This window comes from Struthio camelus, chromosome 1, assembly GCF_040807025.1.
Source record: "Struthio camelus isolate bStrCam1 chromosome 1, bStrCam1.hap1, whole genome shotgun sequence".
NCBI lineage: Eukaryota > Metazoa > Chordata > Aves > Struthioniformes > Struthionidae > Struthio > Struthio camelus.
In genome coordinates, this window is record NC_090942.1 from 76,805,147 (window position 1) to 76,829,312 (window position 24,166).

General features: G+C 41.3%; 1 protein-coding gene across 6 annotated transcripts in view; it reads right to left on the bottom strand.

Moving 5' to 3' along the window:
* Positions 1-24,166, bottom strand: part of ITPR2 (inositol 1,4,5-trisphosphate receptor type 2) — a 265,055-nt gene that overhangs the window by 41,809 nt on the left and 199,080 nt on the right. For all 6 annotated transcript variants that reach the window (XM_068950023.1, XM_068950014.1, XM_068950029.1 and 3 more), the window contains 3 exons: positions 23,242-23,361; positions 5,229-5,336; positions 2,629-2,821 (listed from right to left, as the gene is read on the bottom strand). In XM_068950023.1, coding sequence (XP_068806124.1) covers positions 2,629-2,821; positions 5,229-5,336; positions 23,242-23,361 — 421 coding nt within the window. The remainder of the gene's footprint in view (positions 1-2,628; positions 2,822-5,228; positions 5,337-23,241; positions 23,362-24,166) is intronic.

Genomic DNA, 24,166 nt, shown 5'->3' on the forward strand with positions numbered 1-24,166 from the left:
GCATGGAGACATGAAATCAGGTGAACAAATAGTTTTTATCACTCTGCACACCAGTCAACCAGAAGACCCAGAATGGGTCCACCAGATGACCCATTTGGGTCAAAGATACAGGTATATTAATCAAAGAACCATGGAATAGGCAAGGTTAAACTGTATTTTCCGAAAGAGTTTCTCTCTGTTGAACTAAATGCCTCTTGATCTCCTTTGAGGAACAGGTAAAATTCAGTCTGACTGGGATTTGGTTCTATGGAAGCCAATTATTTCCCACATGCTCCTCAGACATTCAAGGATACCTACTGGCTCTGTACTATTAGAATTACCCTGGTGCTCAGAAGGGCACAAATGAAGCCATGAAGGACATGCATACGGAAAGCTCTGTACAAATATACGGAAATAGTTAAGTTCCAAAAATCCTACAACCGAAATAGAAAAAACCGAAAGGGAAGTAGGGGAAAACAGGGTTAAGATATCGTGTTCAAAGTCACATAAACTATTCAGCAAAAAGGCTAAGAACAAGCTCAGAAAGTGCTAAGACCTAGGAAAGTCCTTCATATATATGACCGCACTACTGTAAGTTTAAATGAACATATAAACAGGCTTCTTTGTGCACTGGTGTTAAAAACTCTCTAGTCAGAGAGGTTTATCTACTTGAAGATGATATATTTCTATAATTAGATTTTAAAGTACTGTGAGTCTCCTGCAAATAGGAAGAGAATATTCTTGACTTGTCTACACCTTTCTGCCTGCTTTTGAGCCATGTTCACCTTAGACTTTTCTGTACAAATGTGAATGTAGCTAACTTTTTATAAATAGCAGACTCCTTCAACTGAATATGACTGTCTCAGACTTTAGTCTAAACAGACTTTAATGGTGATTAGGTAATACTCAGATTTCACTTGTGATAAGCTTATGCTGTTGACTGTTGGGATTTAACATTTGGAGCCATTGCAAATGACATCTGTCCATTTATGCAACACAGACTGTATGCTAACAGTCACTTGGCTAAAAATGAACCTAGCCTGAACCTCTATTACATTTTCAAACAAAATAACATGAAGACTTGCGGTGCATTCCACTGATGAAAGGAATTGAGGAATTTCTGTTCTGAATAAAAATAAACCAATTTTCTTTGCTTATAGCATTAGGCAGGTCTGGTCTATGTAAGTGTTGGGTTGGGCATTTTTATTTGTGTTTCTTAAGCAAGGAACACAGATATGTTTTTGTTACTATAGTAATTACCCTACAATACAGTGACTTTTAGTCCCAAATAGACCATGTAGATAAATGGCTCCAGAATAACTTCCTATTTTGCAACTGCTATTCTGAGCAGTTTGTCAGTATAGACAAAGTGCCATCAAGGAAAGCGGCCCTGGACCAGTAGGAATCACACTGCAAACTTACTACTATCTCTGCAAATTACAGCCTGGGAATTGAAGTTTATAAAATCTGCAACCAACATTCATGTTTCTATCACGTTAAAGATGCTATATTAAACCATATTGCTGTTAACTATCCAGGCTCCCCACTGCTCTGCCCATAGATCCTATTCTTCACGTCCCTCCTAATCAGTTGCGTAAAGCTGCTGTGAGCTGCTAAAACGGCTGATGTCTGCCACCCCAGAGGCATCCGCATCTGAACAGTGAACGAAGTGATCGCTCTCATGTATTTTTGTATACATACATACCTATCTAATACATACAGTTCTTCCTTATCTCTCAAGGGTATTGTAGATGCTTCCATTAGTTTGTGGGTTTGATTCTCTGCTCCAGGCACAGAGGGCACAGCCACCAGTTCCTGCGCATTGGGAGCCACTCCAACAACCAGACAGGGCTTTCTACCTGAGGCAGGGGCTGCGGCCCCACTCCTGAGCTCCCAGGAGGGCCAGCAAGGACCTGTCATGCCTGCCGAGGCACCGGACAAGACGTAAATGGTGCTATGCTTGGTTTCATTGCTCCTCCTGTTCAGGACCCTGCTTTGATCCACCCCATGAGCTTGACAGGGCCTGTCACATCTGCAGGCTGCAGATGGCTTAGGAAGGTACGTTTGCCTCACCCGCCACCACAGGACACTGGTCGGTGAAGGCTGGCAGACTAGGACGTACCGCAGCCCCGTCAAGCAAGGCTGATGTCAACTGGCAGAGGGGAACCGACTTCACAGGAGTCAAACTGATTTAAAGCAGCTGAGATTCTGGTGAGGGATGTTTTAAAGTGAATAACATTTACAAGTTTTTAAGTGGTCTTTTAGGAATCTGCAAACCTCAAATATGCAACTACACATGAGTTTGCTAAATATTAGGGGCCTTGGCTTAATTAAGTGCAACTCTATCGAGTTTAGTGGAGCTACACCCACTTCATCCAGCTCTTAATTTAGCTTTTGGAGTCCAGAATATCATCTTGAACACATTACTTATTAGTAACTGCTCCATATTATGTCTCTTTTCTCGCGGCATGCAAGTGTCTCTGCTGACCTACACTCATAGGCTCTGAACGGTTTTGTCTGTTGCAATATCAGACTGACCAGAGAAAAGTAAATTACTAAAATGGAAAATATCTGAAAGCTTAAATGCAGGGGGTTTTTTAGCATAACTACAGCATCTTAGAAACAATTTTTTGAATCTGCAGTACTTACTCCGAATTTTCTTTTGCCATTTCATTTCATTGTACAGATCCTCTGTCTGTTGGAAAAAGTCATTCACTTTGCTCCCTTGCTCATCTCTGTCTGTAGTATTGAATACACGACTTTTGGATTCCCGAGTCAGGAATTCACAGATATTGGGGACAGGGAAGACAATCTGTTCCATTGTTCTATCGTGACGAACAATCTGTAAATAAAAAAGGATCAGTGACTTTCCACTCACTCTGTCATTTCTCTTCTTGCTCACAGCTCCCTTCTTACTTATAAATTAATGTAAAACTTATTTAAACTTTTCAGTGAGGTTGACCCAATTAATTCCAAAACATAAAAGTAAAACTGCATTTCTGTCTTCAAAAGCCTGCCTGAAAGTAAGGTAATAAATAAGTGCTTCAGGCAAAACCTAGGTCCAAAGATTCCTCAAATTTTAAAAATATTCCAGCTTGGAATGCTTCAACTTTGCAATGGGTTGAAGCAAATCTCTCCCAGCAAACACTGCAGAAGTTCAGGTGCTTTCTGCTCACCTTATGGACTTCTTTTTTCACCTTGAGTCTATTTCTACGACGACATAAGCTGTGAAGGTGAACATGTGAAAATAGCCCCCATATCTTTCCACGTTTTACCCAAGGTTTTGCATTTGTTTATATTTCAGAACCTACTGAGTTATCAGCGAGCGAGCTAGATTTTATTCCACCTCACTACACTGTCATCAAAATTGCTTCCCCATTCTAACCATGGAGTCAGTGTTACCAATAATGGAGTAATGCGTAGAAAACTCATCTTGATTCCTACACCCTTGTCTCTGTAGAGCCAGTAGTTAAAAATCCCACCATTTGACTTTGAAATCAAACAGATGAGATGTTCTGATGCTAGGGAGCTATATCTGAAAAGCCAAACAAGTTTAGGACTGCTTTCAGTGAAAGAACAGCAAACTTTCATTTATTACAGGAGCAACACCAGGTCACGTTTCACTTTTCCTGTCACAGCCACACGTTCAGGAACCCTCCTTTCTCTCTGCTAATTGGTATTTCTCATGTGAAAATATTTTTTAAAAATTGTTTTAAAGTAGTTTATTAAATGTAACATATTTAAGCACATCTGCCTTAGAGATGAATGATAATTACGCTTGTGTCTTCACAAGGGCACATGCATTATTTGAAGGTCCCAAGGTGAAAAGGCTCTTTTAAAGTGTCCTAGATAAACAGTAGCTCCTCAGGCCAGCAGCTGCACTGCACAACTATGTGACTAGCAACTAGCCTAATGTGAAGGGAGCTGAAAGCACAGCTTAAATTCACCTAAGGACTCAAATGAAGAGGGAGGTTGCACATGTTGCTCTGCAGAACGAGATTCAAAAAGGATCCCAGAGGACAGAGACCAGTGAAACAGGACCTCATACCTGCTGGAGGAACAGGCTTCTCTAGAGTTTGTTGCCACAAGGTTTTAGGAGTTTTCAGCAACTACACAAGAGGAAGAAACTGTTGGCCATGTAGAAGCAGGCCACAGTGTTTGTTTGGATGCCTAAATTTGCAGCCTTCTCAGATAACTCACTCAGCTGACATGTGCTACGAGATACCTCAGGAGCATCCAAAGCATTAAAATATAGTCAGAGGAGCACTTAGGTGCCTTGTGGACAAGACCCACAGCCAGGGAGCTTCCACCCACCCGGCAGTGATGCAATGGGACCAGTATGAGGCAAGCAAGACGGCCTGGGGTGGCAGAGAAGGGCCCCAACAGTGACCTGCCCTGAGGCACTTGCATCAGATGGCTCCCTGGGCACGCAAGCTCAGGGCCAGTGCAGACAGGCCTTGGAGCCCACTGAGCTCTCAAGGAACCGGAAAGAGTTGGGAAATATATTAGCTCAGGGTCAGGTTGTGCCTGTGGGCAACCGCCCTGTACAGTTTTCCTGCTCAGCCAACTTTTGCACTTAGTATCAGTCTCTTGCAGCAGCTGCCTCTGTACCCTAGAAATTCTTTTGTTTAAAGTCACTAAGGACTAGAGATACTCCTATCTTCATGCCTAAAAGCGCATGAAATCTGCAAGGGCACAGGAACTGATATGAGAGTTCAGAGCCTATATATCTCTGTGGATCTTGATCTAAATCCAGTCCATGGCAGGGGTAAAGTTTAAAATAGAGAACAGAACTGATGAACCAGGCCAAGCCTTGCTCTTTTAAACAAAAGCCATACCGAATGTCTACACCACCTCAAAACCTCTTTGTACTGCAGCCAAACATTTAATTCGATCAGTTAGCATCACTGGCTTTGAAACTCACGATTATTTATTTGAGTGATGCACCATGCAAGATTATGCTTGACTCTATGACACAGCTAATATCCACAGTAATTATTTTCCTAACAAAAAAATGTTGGGTAACACACAGGAAGCTACTGTAAACCAAGTATTTGAAGCCACTTTTAACATAGGTGCATCCCATTCTCTCCCATAGCCAAAAGTGTATCATTAAACTTTTTCCTTTTCATAAATAATCTATACCATTTGAATAAGATTTGCTGTTCAGAAGTGCAAAAAGAAGTAATATATCATGCATAAGATGCAAACTTGTCTCATATTCAACCTCTTAGTGAGTAATCCTTTACCTCTATCTGCGCCGTATGATTGGCATAATACCTCAAGGCTTCATCTCCTTCATCTGGATCTGACCCTGGCTTCAGCATCTGCTGCAATGTTTTATTGTGGCGAGCCAACTAGAAAAAGAAAAAAAATCTGATTTACGTCCTGCTGCTATGTTTTCAACTTTATCGTCCCCAGTTAACTAACACAAATCCTGTCCCCCCACCCCCATATACTTACGTGCCCAACCCAGGGGGGTCTTTCCACAGATAACAACAAAAATGTAGTTACTTGAGAACAATAGAAATGATTTAGCCTTAAAAAGTCAGCAGCAAGTCTTCAGCTGAGATTTATGAGAGGTAGCTTAGCCTGCAGCCTATTTCTGAGGGCTTTTGACAAATGCCAGAAAATTAGACTGAATGTTTCTTTTCACTTTAGTTTAGACATAAAATTTGCATACCTCTGACCAGGTAATTACATTTGCAATTAAATTTTCTCATGGCTAAACAGGTGGCTAAACTGTTCCTTCATCATGTTGTAGCATGAGAGTTCAGGGCTGCCTAGGTACTTACATAATTATTTCAGATGCAGTTGGAGTGCAGTAGTGGGCAAATATATTCCTACTACACGGTTTATATACATAGCATATATGTGTATACATACATACATATATATATATCCACTCCTACAAAATTTTGCAAATTATATACTTTATATGATTCATAAAACACTTCAGAACTTGTTAAATACTAAATATTTAAAATGCTTCACAATTGCACAAAGTTTACTACTGAGAGTATCGGCAAATGCATTCACAATGTCTCTTAGCGCAGTGAGAAACAGAGACCTAATTAGAAAATGTGAGGTACTGCTACTAAAAAAGGCAATTATTTTCCCTAGGTCATAGTGAGTGCTTTTCACCCAAAAACTCGGAAGAGCTTTACCTAGGAGGGAATTACAAGTTCCCTCATTTTCAGGTGTGGGAAATGGAGGCATGGAAAGGCTACCTTGCAAACATGAACCAGGTCTTCAGTGCCCCAGCCTAGCGAATTATTCATTAGATCGTAACAGACCAGATACAGACATCAGATAAGAGGCAGGCATGCTACCCCAGATGACGGGTCAGAACTGCAGTAAGTGAAATAAAGCAGTACGTTGAGGTATTATAAAATAAAAAATAACAAAAAGAGTGTCAGGGATCAATTCTAGAAGTAGCAAGGGACCTAACCAGATACTGTAATAACCTTAACCAGAAAGTGATCACACTTGCTCCTAAACCATTCAGATATCTGCAAGTTTCACCTTCCCTGCTTTTTCTGAGGTGAGGGGATACATACACAATTTATGCCATTTATTGAAGTTCCCCAGAATCTGCTGGTCAAATTACTTTCTTTGCTTAATCTAGATATAAACTTATGAATTAGAGATGACTATTAAATTGAATATCAGAAAGCAAGAGAATACCAGACAAGAATATTCAGGAAGAATAAATGTATTTCTTACGACTTCCTTGCGGACGGACGCCTGCTCTGCCCTTAGAGTAGAGCACTGAACCAATGTGGTGGGATATCAGTCCTTTAAAGGGTCACCAGCAGATACTTCACAGAAGGACGCAAAAAAATCACATGATGGACAACTACAGAGCAATATTTTTTCCATCACCAACAGATTTCTGGTCTGAATGATTACTTTTTTACTTGACCTACTACATACATGGATAGTTTCATTACATGTATTGATACCTTACCCACCTTCCACATATTTTGAAGGCTAGGCAAGACCATTAAGACTCAGTAACCAGTTCTCCTCCTTCACACAAGCCATATAACCTGATCCAGTAGTGTTTGCAGTAAGCCCATAACCTCTGCTTAAAAAGACAACCTGAATTTGTTTTCCATAGGTATTTTGAATCTCCCTCGATACATGCTCTAGAATCACGGAGAAACAAGATGAGCTTATAGGAACAAGGTAGCTACTGTTTAAAAATTGCCTTTACACAGTGGTATTACTTTTGCCTTTCAGCTTTACTGAATGTCCCTCTGCTTCCATACTTGAGAAGGGGCAAGCAAGAGCACCTAATTCACCTTCTCTATATCATTCATCATCCTGCACACTACGGTCACGTCTTCTCCTATTTGTCTCTTCTTTAAATTAAAACAATCCTATCTTTTCCATCCCTCCTCAAACAGAAAACTCTCTGTGACTCAATTACTTTCATTGCCCATCTCCTAATGCTCTTTATTTCAGCTGTATCTCTTCTTTAAGATATGAAGAATAGAACTGGCTAGAGAGAATGCAATCACACTTTGCTTGGAGTGACAAATTAGCATAACTAGAGGCAAATGTAGTCCCTTTGTTTCATCTTCTGTACAGAGGAACTTTGCCTGTATGTTGGCCCTTTTTCTCAATTGTCAAATCTAAAGATTTTCAGTTTTCTATTAAATGACAAGGATATAGGGGTAGTTCTTTTCATGTTAAAATAATGCCAGTTTGGAGAAAGGGACATGTATAGATTCAGAAATTTCCATTAGTACGAAGAAAAACTTTATTTACAAACATACCCGCAGCCGTATACTGAAAAGGAAACACCATTTGTAACAAAATGCAAAGTCAAGGCACTGATTTTTGATGTGCTTTTACCTGTCCATAATTTTTACTGTAACAGCATCTTTTGCTAAATATCAGTAACCTAAGTCTCATTAGCAAACGGGCTAGAAGACACTATCATCTCAGCCCTGCTGTGTTGCAAGGGGACTGACTAGCGCAGTACATTACCTTAACAGACTGCTGGTGATTTGAGACAGCGCTGATAACGCTGTATATCTCACTGTCAGGTTTCACATGAACAGCAGCCACATACTCTAAAACCACGTGCAGTCAGTGATCTTCACTGTACTTGATTAGACTGTGCTTTCAGGGACAGACTGTCTGTTGCTTACGGCTATACAGAGCTTAGCACCATATAGCTGGGGTTTCTTGACACTAACCCTAGACAAAATGATCTGAAGAACAGGTCAGGGACCTGTATGCTATCACCACAGCTGCTAGCAAAGGCGCATCAGGAACAACTAGGAATTGCTGACCCAGCTGAAGAAACTACAGCAGATTTCAAAAGGGAAACCTATATAAAGCTGTCACCAGTAGTGCTGGACAATAAGTGGACGTAACATCATTTCTTTCTGCTTCCCCATCTCTCTGCATCCACTCACCCCCTGCAGTCTAGACCTTCAGCGAGTAATCTCAGGGACAAAGAGTCTATCTCTTCATTTTCTGCTTGTACTGCAGTTCTTACGTGGGATGGATTTCTCTACATTGCCACAGTAATAATAAGTACTGTTAATATTGTTGGGTTGTCACAGCTACATCAATGAAAGCATGGGGCAGGCAGCAATCTGAAAACTCAGATATGAGGCCCCAAATAAGAGATAGAATAGACTTATAAATGCTATGCTATTTGGCAAATATAATGTTTTCTGAAGCTCCGCTTTCATGAGCCTTCTTTTGTCCTGTAATGAACTCAGAGGCCCAGATGGGCAAAAAGGACTATGTCAACAGACTCCTGGATCTGTGCAAGGCTTTTTCTGAGATCAAAGACAGCAATGAAAATAAAAATGTAGTGACAAATCATGAACTTACAACATGGAAAGTTTATCCAAACTGGTAAGACGCTCCAGGTGACAGCCAGGGATTGGTATGTAAAGGCAGTGCAAGCTCTGACTGGCATTTGCCTCATATCTAACTTCTGTGATGCAGTTAACTGTTATTTTCAAAGTGCAGCACAAATCTTTTGGGGCAGCTGAAGGACAACACACTGGATGTGCATGGACAACAGCAACTATAGTAAAAAGAACTGCCCCACTTATGTATGCAAAGCAAAGCTCAAAAATGTGTGGCAATCATAACCAATACAAAAACAACCACGGCTAGAGCCTGAATTTGCAGAGAGTCTGAAAAAATCAATTCTGAAGACAGAACTCTCTCAGTCAGTCCTTCACTCATCCATCAGCCATGCCAGTGATGATATTTTAAATGTCAACACTGTAGAATGTTTTACTACTCATCAAGGCATATGAGGAAGGGGAAGCAATAACATATAATGGAACAGTGATTTCCAAAGAAGGGAAGTGTAAGGCAAGAGCTATACAAATTAAGACCATTTGGCTTTGAGTCAATTCCCAAGAAGGGGCTGTTGTTCATCTTCTTGAAAGACTTTTTGCTTCAAAAATTTGGAAAATACTGTAACAAACATTAGTACAAAATGTGAAAGATCTAGGACAGATCAAGAGCATTGATGACATTAATACAGAAAAATGACAGAATTACAAGTAGTATTCCATCTAAACTCCTCACACAAAATGATTATAAAATCAGATGTGCGGGTCATTTGGGATTCCGTATACGATCAGGAGCGTGGAAAAACACAGCAGACACATTTTTTGCCAGTAACAATATATGGGTTTCCTGTAGCCTTTTTGTTTTAAAGTTAAGATTTCCTTGAGCTAAAATGTAGTTATTTAATGCTCTCAAAGAAGTGACTTAAAGGTGTCAACATTCCTGTCATCACCCTGTCAATAATTTGCGGAACTGGAATACTAGATTGGTTTGCCAAAATATGTATGTATGTGTGTGTGTGCTTGTGTGTGTAAAAATTTCTGGGAAAAGGGGAAGTAACTCTTCATTTGTCATTATCTCCATAAAACACAGACACCTTCCATATTTTTACAAGCGCGTGTCAGCCCCTGGTCCTAACTTGCAAATTTTAAGTGTTTCCTTCATAGCACAGTCTGCATCAGAGGCATATGAGGCCTAACCCAACATCCAGCAAGACATACGTCAAAACTCCTGTCAAATTCCCAGGCTTTGCTTCAGGCACAGAGAAGAAGGGGAGTCCTAAAAATACAAGCTAGAAAAAGGAGGCTGAAGACCCTGAGAACCTGAAGGCCCGAGAACTATTTATATTAATTGCACTCTCTAGTATTTTGAAATGGCCAAACCTGTGGATAAAGAAGATTACTTGTTATGACTGGAACGCTACAGAGGGATCTAAGAGGGTGAGGCTCAGTGTCTTGTAAGGGACTATGTTTTTCATCGAAGAGTCAGTTCACCGGCAATGTGTCAAATGTATTAAACTGATTTTCTAGAAAAGGCCAAGAGAGTATTACCATAAGCTCTGGATAACTGGCTGAGAAATACAAATAAAGACACAAACAGTTTCTGTGCCTTGAAACACTTTATCTTTAAAGTACTACTACGAAGAACTATTGCAAACATCTAACAAAGAGAAAAAATATTTCAGCTCTGTATACATTATGCTTGTCATCATTTGTCTTGAGTTTTTCCCCATAGCTGTAAGGCAGCAATACAATCTGTTCTCTGACGGGGAAGATACCCTTGGCACCTGGGCACAAGTGACAGGGGAAAGGTCGCTATGTGAGGCAAAAGTCAGGGACCATGCTGGCCACTGGGGCTCCTTCCAGTGAGAGGTCTGGATAAGCAGCACGCTTGCATGCTGCAGCACGGCATGGTGGCCTCTGCTCTTCTGTGATCCCACGCACTAGCTTTAGCCCAGCAGCAAATCCTTTGGTCTGCCAGTCAGCCCTGTCCTGCATGTCAGGGTACAGATAGGGGCCACGGCATGATTCTGGAAGTTCATGAACTATGGACCTTGGGAAAAGTGAGGCAAGAGCTATTTGTACAGACCTTATGCCCAGCGCATGAGATCTGATAGAGCTGCTGTAAATTATCTTCATACTTCTTCTGTCAGTAACCAGATGAACTACATTGTGGTTTGCCAGTCCAAAGGCCACTGGGTCTCTCAGCAAGAAGAAAAGAGACAAAAGAGACTTGCAGCAACAGCCGAATAATTGCATCTCTTCAGATTTGTTTCACCTTGCTGTGTAAACACACTCCTGCAGCTGTGGCTCATTTACGTCCACAATCCCTTCCTCTTTTTTCCCTGTCCGTCTCTTGGTTCCCAGAGTTGGGCAGTGCGAGAGCTGGCACCACCAAACCCCCTCGCAAGGGGAAACCCCAGTCCTCTCACCAAACATTTCGCTTTCTGCTTAGAGAGCAAGAAAGGATAAAAAGCTGCCTGGGGACTGGGAAGAAAAACTCAAGGACTGAAAAACAACAGCAAAGAGAAAGTCAAGGGAGTAGAAAATAGGATGTGTTAGACCCACAAGAGGGTAGGAGACAGCAAGTGAGATACTCAACCTATGAGTGCCAGGGTCTTACCACACACCAGCTCCCTGCCCAGGGCAAGTGAAAAGGCTCATATTCCACTGGTAAATAAGGAAGGAGAGAAAGCAAAGAAAAAGGAAATGTCATCTTAACCATAACTGAGCAGAAATTTGTATTCCAACTGGCTGTAGTAACAGTAATAATGACTTCTCAGCTCCCCATGTTCCAGTCAAAATTAGATGGTGCTTTCTGCAATGTGCAGGGCAACTTCCTTTCCAGAAGTCATTACGGTTTTATAGAGCGGCACCTTTGCACTCTACCACAAAGCAATCTGTTAACAAACATTAGGAACAGCAGGGATGGAGCAATGGGAAACTCTCAAATCAACTATTCATTGATTTCATTTAGATGATTATACTGTACATAAAAGCCAAAAGGATTTAGAGTTAATCTTCCCCTGATGGCTTGTGGTACATGAGGAGGGCACTGGGTGGTCCAGGCTGTTTGGATCCTGTTGCTGGGTCTTCCTCATGTAACCTCCGACATCTCACCTCCCCTCCCCGGCCTCCACATGGCATGCGCTACAAAGCGTGGATAATAACGCTCTACCTCACAGGGTAGGGAGAAATAAAACACCTTGATATTATCAAATAAGAGAAACCACCACAGTTAAGTGATCTCTTTCAGTACTATGTTTGCAGCCCTCATAGTCATTTCATTGCTATTTTTGCTATGGCTTTGCTGTTCTTTTGTCCCTGATGAAAGCCAGCAGAAGACAAAATGACTTGCTAGTTATTTGCACAGGCAAAAGGAGCAACTGCTTATGACTCTGCTATTTTGAGGACAATTCAGTGAGGGGAACCACAGGTCTTTTGAGTCCTAGTCCTTATTTCTTTCTCCAAGCCATGAGACTAGAAGAAGCAACTGACTGCCAGTCAACATTCCTTTCTCTAGCAGCAAGAGCAGAGCAGAAAATAACTCTGAGAATGGGCTCATCCCTTTCTCTTGGGTTACCCAAACTACATGGACACCAGCCCAGTCTCTGACTTGAGGTATGAGACTTGCAACCCTAGCTCCCTCCTCATCCTCTCCCTGTCTTAAGCCTCATCTCATGCATTTGCAGCATAGTGCCATGGTGGCTTCCCCACACCGTGACCCTGAGCTGGATGCAGTTCACTAGCCTGATCTATGATACACCACCAGCTCCACCACATGCGGGCTGGCCTGCAGGAGTGTCATTAGCACTTGCACAGGCTATGATGAGCCATCCATCTACCTTCAAAGAAGCTCAGTAAAGAGGAGTAAATCCTCAACTGCAGCTTGGTACCATGGCTCAACCTCTGTGATTCCAGTGCTTGAGATATGGCCGTTATGTGGTCCGCTGAGGGAGGTCTTAGTTGCTATAGCAATAGCAAAATAACAGGTCTGTTCATAGCCAATTTTGTTAGTATCCCAGCTCTTAAACAGGTTATTTCCATAACACACAGAAAACAGTAACTTGGTCATTTAAGGTCAAAACCATATCAGATTAAAGCAGGAGGTAGGCAGCTGAAGCTGCAATCTGTCAAATTCAAGAGAGACTTGCATTTCCCAGTCTCTGAGAGGTCTGATGTGTATATTTTGTGGGGCAGGAAATAGGACGGTTACCAGGTGTGGTACAGGGACAGGAGGTGAGAGAAGTCTCCCTTCATATGACTACAGTGGTAAAACTTTACAGCAGTCCAGCAGTTTCAATCATACTGCGGGATGTGTGCCTTACCCTCCAATTAGCAAAACAAATATCTTAAAAAAAAAAAAAAAGAAAGCTACTTTAGGGGCATAGAGAGAAGAGAAGGTGAAATGGTGAGTTACTCTTTCCAACTCTATATTATGGCTGTTGTCCTCAGGACAGCAGTTTCACTTGTTTCCTATGAGGTAGTAGTGGGAGAGTGGGTAGCATGGTGGGAGAGTAAAAAGAGGAGCTGAATTTCATATCGTATCAATAGATCAATAACTAATGCTGCTTTACCCAACCAGCTAGCAGATACATGTGTTCTGCAGACACATACATAGAAAGAAAAGACTGAAAAGGCCAAGTTACATTCAAGGCTCCTCCAGATCATCAGTTATACCGGTTATGTCAGTCCCATCCCAATGCAATGACCCAAAGGAAAGAAAAAACACCTTGAAAAAAAATTCTGAAAAATCCTTGCCCATACATAACAGAAGAGAAATCATTTCTTCTATCCCAGGTTGATCAGATGCTTATCTGGCAGATGGGCAGGTCTGAAGCTGTTTTCCCACTGGTGGTCATAAGTAACTGACCACCTTATTTTTGGTGTAGAAAATCACAATCAGCTGCTAACACTAAATTTCATAAGCTGGACACTTCTGATTGGTCACTCTTACTGCTGCCTCAGAAAAAGTGCAAAGCGGACCTTTGCTTTCAGTTTTCTGTGCTGTGTGGAATAAATGAAATAAAGAGGATGGCAACTGAGGTAGTTTTGCCTATTTATATATTACAAGTTCAGATCTTGCCTGTTCTGGGAAACTACTATGACTGAGATACCTAATTAAATTATGACATCAGAAGAAATGAGAATTAAAACTGAGCAACTGTGAAGAATAGACGTATTTTGACACTCTGATTAATGCTATTTATCTTTGTTAACCTGCAATTACTTCAGTGACTACTGAATGATTGAGAGGAGAAAAAAAGAATGTCTTTGTTAGAGAAGACCTCCCACCCTGTTTTTAATTAAGGTGTAGGATTTCACAATACAGATATCTGAGGCCTATTAGAACTGCTCTGATAATATTAAATAAGACCAGACTTCACTTTCATGATATTTCCAAGGTTACCCTTGGAAAAACAAAACAAACAAACAAAGCAAGTTCCTCCTAGCTCAGAATAAAATGTTTTAGACCTGCTTTATATATAAGAAAAAGAGCACTTAGGTTCATGTGAAGGTCACCTTTAATGGAAAAGCCCCAGCTATGCCTTCAGATGAAGACTTCACCTACAGTAGACAAGTTACAATTCAACACTTTATGTAGCATAGCTTTCTTAATAAGAGGTGTTTGCTGCAATATGAACAAAGAAAGTAGCTCTATTACATACATTTCTGAGTAGACAATATGTATGCACTGTGGTTGAGAGCAACTGAAAGTGCAGTCTACTTTGCCCAGTGACTTTGTAAAGATAGCACTGTGAGGTTCCACATTTATTGTCTCTCAACGGCTTCTGGCTTGAGTTTACTCAGTTTACAAGTAAAATGTTGGGGGTTTTCTACTTAACTCTTATCCACGCAAATTCAGCCAGAAAGCTGAAAGTCAAGCTGTGCTCTTTTTGGCCCATATTTTGTCATTCTAATAAAGATTATGCAGGTCAAATGCTAATGTGAGCTCTAGGGTAAGAGCAGGATTTGAGGACAATGGGTCAAGTTCTCTGCAAGCATAGATCAATACAGCTTACCTCCCTTCAGTGGAGATAACCCCATAAAGACCAGTTAAGGATCGGGCCAAACGAGGACCCCTTTTTTACAATGGGAAGCTAAGTAACACCACTGCTGGTGATAACCAAAGGAGATCTCAAGTTGTTCTCCCCAGCGCATGCTACTTCAGATAGCAATTTAAAGGTAATACGTTTATCACTAATATAGGAGTATAAAATAGAGCCTGTGAGCAGAAAATGTCTTAAATAAGACTATGTCATTCCCCCGCAGCCAGTTTTCAGAGTAAAACCACAGACTAATGTGAAGATTTCACAATGCAGACATTTGACAAAGAAAAGATATTTATTCTGGTTTAACGTTTCGGCCCTGACACCAATAAAACATATTTCCCAATGACAAAAGTCTTGTAAACCACAAAACACAAGGACACAGGACTACAGAAGTTAAAGATAGAAGAAAAAAACCCACAAAACAGAAATATTAAGGCCACCTGTGTGCTAAGGCAATGTACAGTCACCACAGCCAAACAGGATGTATCCCTCATTAATATCACATAAAATAAAACATATATATGTGTAAAATATACATTTGATCTTATTCTAGGGATCTTATTTTAGGACCAGAAAAATAAAAATCAGCTACAACCTTTCTGGCCAGCCTACAGCGAAAAGCTCTACCTTGGATCCCAGCAACTCTCAGCAGTCCAAGTCAACAGGACTCCAGAGGAAAAACGGAGGTCCTCATTTGGATCCCTATCAAAGTCACGACAGGACTCTGAGGTAAATGCTTTCAAGACGAAGGGCAGGAAATGAAACAATCGAAGGACAAGTTGCCAAGGTTTTCACCTGAGACCTAGCAGTGAAGGACAAGATGCCAAGATTTTAACCTGAGACCTAACAGCGAAGGACAAGTTGCCAAGGTTTTAACCTGAGACCTAACAGCAGCCACAGACATTCATTTAATCCTTCAGGTGCTCATTAGTGTCAAGCCCCTGTGGCAGCCTCCATACTGTCTCGCTGTACTGTAGCTGGCTGAAGGTAGAGTTATATACCATCCTAATGAGCTGCAAGGAGGGTGATGTGCGTCATTGGCTTCTGTTTCAATCTTGGCAATCTAAGTGTAAAAGCCTTGCAACAGCTTCTGATTCTGCTGACATTTAATTAGCTGGTGTCATTTTGATGCCATAGCCTGTCTCATCAGGATGATAACTACAAAACAACATGTGGAGCATAAAAGTTCTATGAGAAGTTTCAGGTCTGGCAGCCAAGGATACGAGTCCCCTGACAGTCGTGGTTCCTGGGACTGGTCCCCATTAGCCCTTTGTTTTGGCACTGCTATCAGTGAGAGCTTCTCTCTTATGGCGACAGAAACAAAAAACAAACAACCGCAAACCTCAGCAAAGCCTTGCAAAAAACTGCATCCTTTAGCTTTAAAATTCTACCTGTCCTGCAGAAAGGGAGCATCTTTTTGCACACACTCAGAGCTATTCATCCTGAAGGACAAGTTTGATTCTAAAATACCAGTTGTGCAATGCTCTTATTATGAACCGTGCGTTATAAGGCAGAGTTCCAGCTTTCGTTCAGGACTCCACAACTTACAGTGAAGGCATGCTGAGCCCTACAAGCCAGGAGGTGTAGGCCAACATGGCCAGCACCAGCTTAGGCTCAGGACACTCTTGGTCTTCTTGGCCAGGTTCCGGTTCTGCATATCTGCCAGTTAGCAGGGCTGGAAGGTGTTCAGTCCAGCCTGTGCCTGATCCACTCTGACTGCAAAAATAGGAGCTTGGCCTGAATCTTGGCACTGCATGAATTGAGTCTCCTGTTCTCGAGGGAGCTCTGGAGCATAGGAGGAGGCTGCCTGTTTATGAGGGCTTAGCTTACAATGTGAATGATGAGCAGCTCTAATCCTAAATGGGCATTCGGCCCTCAGCTAATCACCAGTGTAGATATCCTCTTGAAGCAGTACAATTCGCAGGTCCAAAAAGCTTCTATACGGACAAGGGAAACAGATGTAGGAGGGAAAACAGACAGGGACACAGCTAGGTTAGCACAGAGAGTTAGCAGATCAAGCTAAGTTAACTCTTAAGTCAGTGCCATTTCTGCTGTATCATCCTCTGACCTTAAAAGGTAGCCGTTATTATTTAATTATGCATACTATTTTTCTTCATTTGCCATCAGGCAGTGATGGTCAGCAGTCTTAAAGATTCAGTGACCCAGTGTGGTCCCCACATCTCAGCTCCTCTGGAGGATCTTTGCTGGAGCTGAAAGCTGCTTCCCAACTTTCCAAGAGGATAAGCCTCCCTTGTAGGGGAAAATGATCTGGGAACACATAGCTTCTCAAGAGGACAGGGAGATCCCTTTTAGGCAGATGTTATGGGGTGGTAACAATGCCACCAAGGAGGAAGGGAAAGAAAGAAAAATTTTCCAAGCTTTTCCACTTGGCTTCTGTTCACATCTTTTCCATGGCATAACCACAATGTTATCGTTCCAGCCAGTTAATGCCCATTGCAGACCTGCTGGGCTTGTAATTGGTTCCACCCACCCCTTATCCTCAGAAGCCTTCCTGGTATTTCTCTGCTGTGTTTTGTGGACGACGCTTATAAATGCACAATATAGAGTAATTCATTTCTGCCTTCTTCCTCAGGATTTCTTTTTAAATAGTCAAATTCTGCCCCAAGTCTATCCCTGACCATAGTCACACTTCCTTCCTGCAAAACACTGTGCAAAACATCATGGTAAATCTGTTCACATCATTTCAAACAAGCTCTTGCCACTGAATCCTTTGTCCTGACTTGAATTATATGGGGGTCAGGACAAACAGTTGAATACAAGAACTCACATTTATCTTACAGCACATCTTTTAATAAATGTATTTTGTTTTACACACATGGACACAAACACTCATACTCACATGAGAAAGGGAGGACCAGGGGTCTAAGTTCATATATCTAAATGTTAATACACAGCCAAGGAAAGGAAAGCCAGCAGCTGCTCCAAGCTCCAACATCAAAAGTAACTACCCACAAAAAACTTACACGACCTCCCTCACACACACATACACTGTTGCCCCCATTATGTTATGAAAACTCTTCCTGCCTTAACAATCCATAATATTAGCTGCACAGGAAAGTTGATTTTAAAAATATACTTTAGCTTGATCTGTTTAAAAGAGTCTTAGAGTACTAACGTGTGGAGTGATCATGCACTTCTCAGCTGCAAACTAGACTACCCATTAAGTGACAATTCTACTCATTAGTAAAATAGCTGGGATTGCGTGAGGATAGGAGGAAACCCGGTGTAGCAGTTAAAGCAACACACCGGGGATCAAGCAAGCTGCCCTCTCTTCCCATGATGGCTAATGACTTGCTGTCTATACCTATTTTTGGCTTGGTGTCTTTATTTGTAAATTGGGGTAATATCACCTACTTTAAGAGGGGGAAACAAAATTCACTAAATTAACTCCTCTGATATCCTTGGAATGAAGAGGCTATAAAAGGGAAGATTAATTCTTTACGTACTTCCAAAACTGCTGTTATTATTATAATTTATTTGTTCTGCTGTAGCATGAACCAGGTGGTTCTAGGCACAGAACTGATGCGGTACAAAAAGGTGGTCCCAGCCCCTGCTGCACTCAAACCTGCAGGAAGATTGGGAATAGCATGAGAAGCAGAAAGGCAAAGGAAAAGGTTTTGTGCTCCTTAGAGTTTTACATACGTGAATAGCTAAATTTTTTTACAACTACCTTAAGTTTCTCCTTAATGAATACATCATACCCAAGTCTAGTTATCAAACCAATCCTATTTCAAGTGGCAAAAATACTAACTTTTTAAAAATAGTCTGTACTGTACTACTATTCCTAAATACTAAATCTATGTCATCAATAATTATTACCATTTTAATTGCCTAGTTAGCAGATATTATTCATGCATACACTTCAACATGCGTTACACAGCATGAAGTAAACATGGCAAGGAGAGATTAGTTATCTCAAGACAACTTTGATAAATAAATTTTGATTCTCCTATTAACATACTTTAGAAAGACAATTATATAAGGCCAAATTACTTACACTGCTCACTCTACTGATAATTAGCACCAGAGGGGAAGGAGTATGAGTTACCCGTTATTTCCAATTTCTACTGTTTGCTTAGTAGTGCAACCAGCAAGAACCTTATAATTCACAGCAAAATCCTGCTTCTTTTCCCTTTGTTTATTCTAAGAACATATCAATGAAAGAGAATTTCCAACTGTGTTAGTCTATCAGGAGAGAGCTTGGATCAAGCTGGTGTTTGTTTATGCTGTATACCTGCACTGGTATCAAGCAGTGTTAATTTCTTCTAATCTTATGGGGTGGAGGAAATGATTTTTCATTTTGTCTTGGTGCCATCAGGTGAATGTCATATTTACGGAACTAGTTTTGGTACCCCCTTAGGATTTAGATATATTTTTAACTTGCCCTTATAAAAAACCCTTCTATATTACCTCAGGATTATAAAGGTATTGTGGAATTCCAAGATCCCCACCTCTCTCCAGCAAGGACAGAGATGCTCAAATGCTTAAAATTAAGCATGTGAACAAACATTTAGCTTGTTTGAGAGCCTCAGAACATGCATCACAAAAGGGAGACATAGTAGGTCAGTACCTCTACTGTTGCAACAGCTTTGGGAACCAGGTGGAGGGAATTTCATTACAGTAATGCAGTTTGCTTCCCTACTCCCTATCCACTCACATCCTTCTAGATCAAGGACATGTCTACATAGCTCTCCAGGCCAGATGAAAGTGCATTCTTCCCATGCTCCAACCTGACTAGAAGCTATGTATATTTATTTAATGTACTTTTGAGCTTCATGAACAAGCCCTGCTGAAAGGTTCAGTGTATTAGCTTGGGCTTCATGCCTAATTTACAGAGTTTGCATCTAGCTGAAAAATAGAGAAACATTAAGTATTTTCTGTCTAGAGAAGCACTAAATACACGCATGCAAACTACAGAAGCCTGTGGTTATAACCATGCCCTTTCTTACTTTATAGTAATTGTAGAGGGGTTATGAACTTCACAGAAATATTACTAACTTCAGCAAAGTTTTCTTAGCTTACAAACTACTTCTAGTTTACACCCTGCTAAAAGACTTGCTTGTAACTCTCAGTCAGCAAGTGCAAGCAGTCATCTGAAAAGCCAGAGGATTTCTTTCGGCCTTTCACGATGGCATTGTTTTTGTAGCCGCTTAAAAACTTGTTTCTCAAATTTAACTCTCACGTGCAGAGGTATCAATGTAAGGATGTTTTTGCACTACTGTGTCAAAAGCTTTTGTAAACTCTACAGAGACATCATACCAAGATGAAGTCTCCTGTGGTAAGGCCACTGCCTTATCAACTTTGCAAAATGAACTGCAGCCTGCATTAGCAGGATCTTTTGAAAAGAGATCAGCAAAAATATCACAAAAACTACTTTTGATTGAAGCATGAAAAGGAGAGATATAGGAACTGATGGAGCTATCCACAACAGACCACTGGTATTCATCCAAGACTACTGCAAGAAATGAGCAACGTCAAGCTCAAGGCTTGGCTCTGAGCGTGGCATTTGAACGAGACGCAGAAAATAGAATCTTCTCAGTGGATTTTGAAGAGAAGAACTGTGACCGCTCTCTGTCTGGCAATGAGACGCTTATTTGTCCGATGGCGACTTCAAGCACCACTCTGCGTCATGCCTCCAAACGGCTGAAAAGGAGCTACATCTGAAATGAGCCCCAACCCCAACACCACATCGCAGCAGGGGGGTGCAGCTGAGGGTAGCTCCTCATGGATAATTCAGTTCTGCTTTCCCTTGGTGGCAAGACACATGTCAAGTGGGGAAAGTGGGGAGCAGCAGCATCCAGAGGGCCCTAAGTCAGTGCAGAGGCAACAGCAGAGCTATTGTACATGGCAGACCGGAGAAGGATGAAAAGGTACAGGAAGAAAAGAGAGGACAGAGAAACGTGGAAGAGAAGTGGTAACTGTCATGACATGGCAGACTTCACAGTCAGTATCCTACCATCATGTTCCAGGCTGCTGTGCGGACACGGCTCTGTGTGGGTGTGCGTGCGTGCGTGCACACACAAGCTTACGTGTGTCTACATATGCATGTAGGGTAGGGGTTGAGAAGCTGGAAAGGAGATTTAATTACAGAAATCTCAGCCTTGCTTGTGACATTTTTACAACTTTCTATGCACTGTGGGTCAAACATTTACAAGAATGCCTTTTGCTTCTGGTAAAACCAACCACAGGAAGGGCAAGGAAGGATGTAGCGGTGGCAAAATGCAGAACCCACCATAGCCCTGAAGAGTGCAACGACAAAAACTGAAAGTCTGAGCTCCCCAAAATAAACTGTCTGTGTTTGAGGGTTGTAATAGCAAAAAGAGGAACTCTTGGTCTTGATTCTGCTATTACAGAGGGGTCTAAAAGCTGTAACTACAGCAAGTGGTCACATGCAAGTGTCAGGGAAGTGACTGAAGAGCCATGCTAGTCGTAGAAAAAAATAAGTCAGATCAAGTGTGAAACTGTAAGGAGCAGAGTAAAGAAATATTATGTAAATTAGGTCAGCGAAGCCGAGCACAAGGCCAAGCCACCAATAAGCCACCAAGACGTAGCAGAGCATAAGAGGGTGTTTAGAGAACGGAGCCAGAAAAGGAACCAGGCAACAATGGCTTTACTGAGGAGGGACCATGTTCACATCCTGCCCAGCCCACAGCGAGTGAAATGGCACATAGTGAAAGAGTTTGGGGGTCAAAGATCAGCTGTCCTGTGCCAAGCATCATAGCTTTTTGTTAAGAGAGAAGAGAGAAAGGCCCCACATTGCTTGGCCTTCCATTGCCCTGTTTTGATATGGGGCCTGACACGGCTGCAAAGCTGTTGTAAACAGATGCGCGTACTGCACTTCAGAAATGCAACAAGAGGAAATCAGTCATATTTGTAAAAAGATGGATATTTCTACAGCAAACAGAACCGCTCATGACATTTAATTCTACAGAACAGGAAGGGGCTCGGTAAATTGTTACCATGAGCCTTACGCCACCAAAACGCCCGCCATGGCTCAGGCCTACCGAGTCGCTAAGGGGCAGCCTCCCCGGCCTCCCCAGAACCTGAGCATGTTCCTGCAGGAGAAATTACTCCACACCTCAGCTAGCCCATACACCCTTCGCACAGACCTCTCTGGTAACATGACCCCAGCAGTCGTTTCACATAGAGCTTTAGGCCTATATTCTTCTCTCAATAGCTTCTTAGCTGTGGTCACAAACCCAGTGAAGTCATTTAACGCAAACTGTACAAAGAAGATATAAAATACTAACATTTCAATTTTGCAGGCATTTACATTTTCGTTATAAAGTCATGCAAGGAATAGTCACACAACGTAAGGAGCTACAGATACTTTCTAAAAATTCTGTTATTATCATTGACGGGTGTCTTACGTACAGGACTACATACAGCACAAAGTAGAACATGGTCATCCATAACAACCTAATAAAAACAAGATTTACTTATTTAAATGTGTTGCAAGCATGCAAGCATAATTCAGTAACTGTTTTTCCACTTCTCACTTAAGAGAAATATTGCATAACACTAGTGTAACTATGGATTGTTTTCTTTTCTTTTTCTATTTTAATTCCTAATAACATTTAACAAGTATAATGCATGTAGAACACTCCCTTACCCCTGTTTATTTATTTTTAGCTAATAAAAAAAATTTGTTAATGTGTCCCTTACACGAAATATCAAATACTATAATTTCTGATATAATCAAGAACTAGTCTTTTCTTTTTTCATTAAAAAACCTTTCCAATATTCTTAATGCAACTGAAAAATAAAGAAACCATTTTTTATAACACCTGTTCTGAAAAATAAATATCCCATAAAATAAAAACAATCAGTGTAAATTCTATCTTTTCCAGTACAGAAGCAAAAGTGCTGAGAAAAAGCTCGGAGGCACTACAATGGAATTCAAAAGAGGGAAATAGTGAAAAAGTCCAATTACTCTTATTGTCTGAATAATTAATATCTCTAAAATTAAATTAATCTTTTCAATCCAGATTCACTCAATATTACAATTGAAGCTGCTAATTTTAAAATAGTATTAATAACTTGATTTATGATTTGATTAGTATAAATGAGCTGTTAATGTTAAAAAGAAGATAAAGCTAAGTGTACATTAATTGCTTTACTCTAAATCGTTATTTCACACAGAGTCTACCAAATCCTGCAGAATGCCTACTCGTACAGTGAGCCTGCTTCCTTGCCCTGCTGTAAGCATCACTCCAGATAAAATCACATTGTACACAATCATGAGCCAGAAGACACAAGAGGGGAAAACTTCCCTTTTTGATCAGACAGGTTTTGCATGGAGTTTAAGCAGGTAATGCTTTTCCAGGAGCAGTTACACAACAAGCAAGACATACCTGATGTGCCAGTATATAGATATTATGGCCAACATCTTTTGGGGAGATGCCATCATCTCCATTTTCCTCCTCATGGTCACATTCTAGACCTTGGTTATATGCATTCTTCATCACATCCACCTGTAACAGAAACCGAACCAAGGAGAGATGAAATAACTGTCATTTTGGGGGAAAAAAAGCAACCATCTTTGAACACATTCACTTTGTTTGGCTCAAGCCTGGCCAGTTGCCCTGCAGTTCTAAAAGAAGAGTGAGCAGTCTGAGAAACACTTTCTGAATAAGGAAAAGCTTGAAGTATTTATGAAGCTCCAAACTGCTACATTTCTCATCAGCAAAATTTCTGCACCCATGAGAAAGGAACAGGAACGCTGAGCCTTTGTAAGATGGTGTTTTCACAAATGCTTTTAAAGAAAGATCAACAGGTAGTGTCTTTCGGCACCTACAGTGCACACATAGTCTCCTTCTGGCTAGCGTAGGCTGCACCGTAACTACTCTGAGTTCTCCATTTGGCATAACAGAAAAAATATCTAAGCAAAAAAGGACAGGAAGGCACAGATCCATGCAAGGTGCTGTGATTACTCCAAAGTATTCAGAGCCTCTTACAGAATCAAGGGGGAAAATCTCCTTGGCTCACAAAGAGCCGGATCCTGTGGCGGTACCTTAAGGATGGCCTCGTCGTGCAGCGATGGCACCTTAGCGAAGGCACTCTGAATACACGCGGCAGTGAACAGCAGGCTGCTGGGCTCTGACCAGCTGCAGGGGACAAACCCCACAGATCTTCCCAGAAAATAGGTTTTCCAGTCACTGTTGCTACACGGTCACTTTGACTGGAAAAAAATTCTCCAGCCTTCCATTCCAGTCTAAATTCCTGGAGACCAATACAAATGCTACACTTGTTCCAAAATACAACAACAATTGTTTGTAA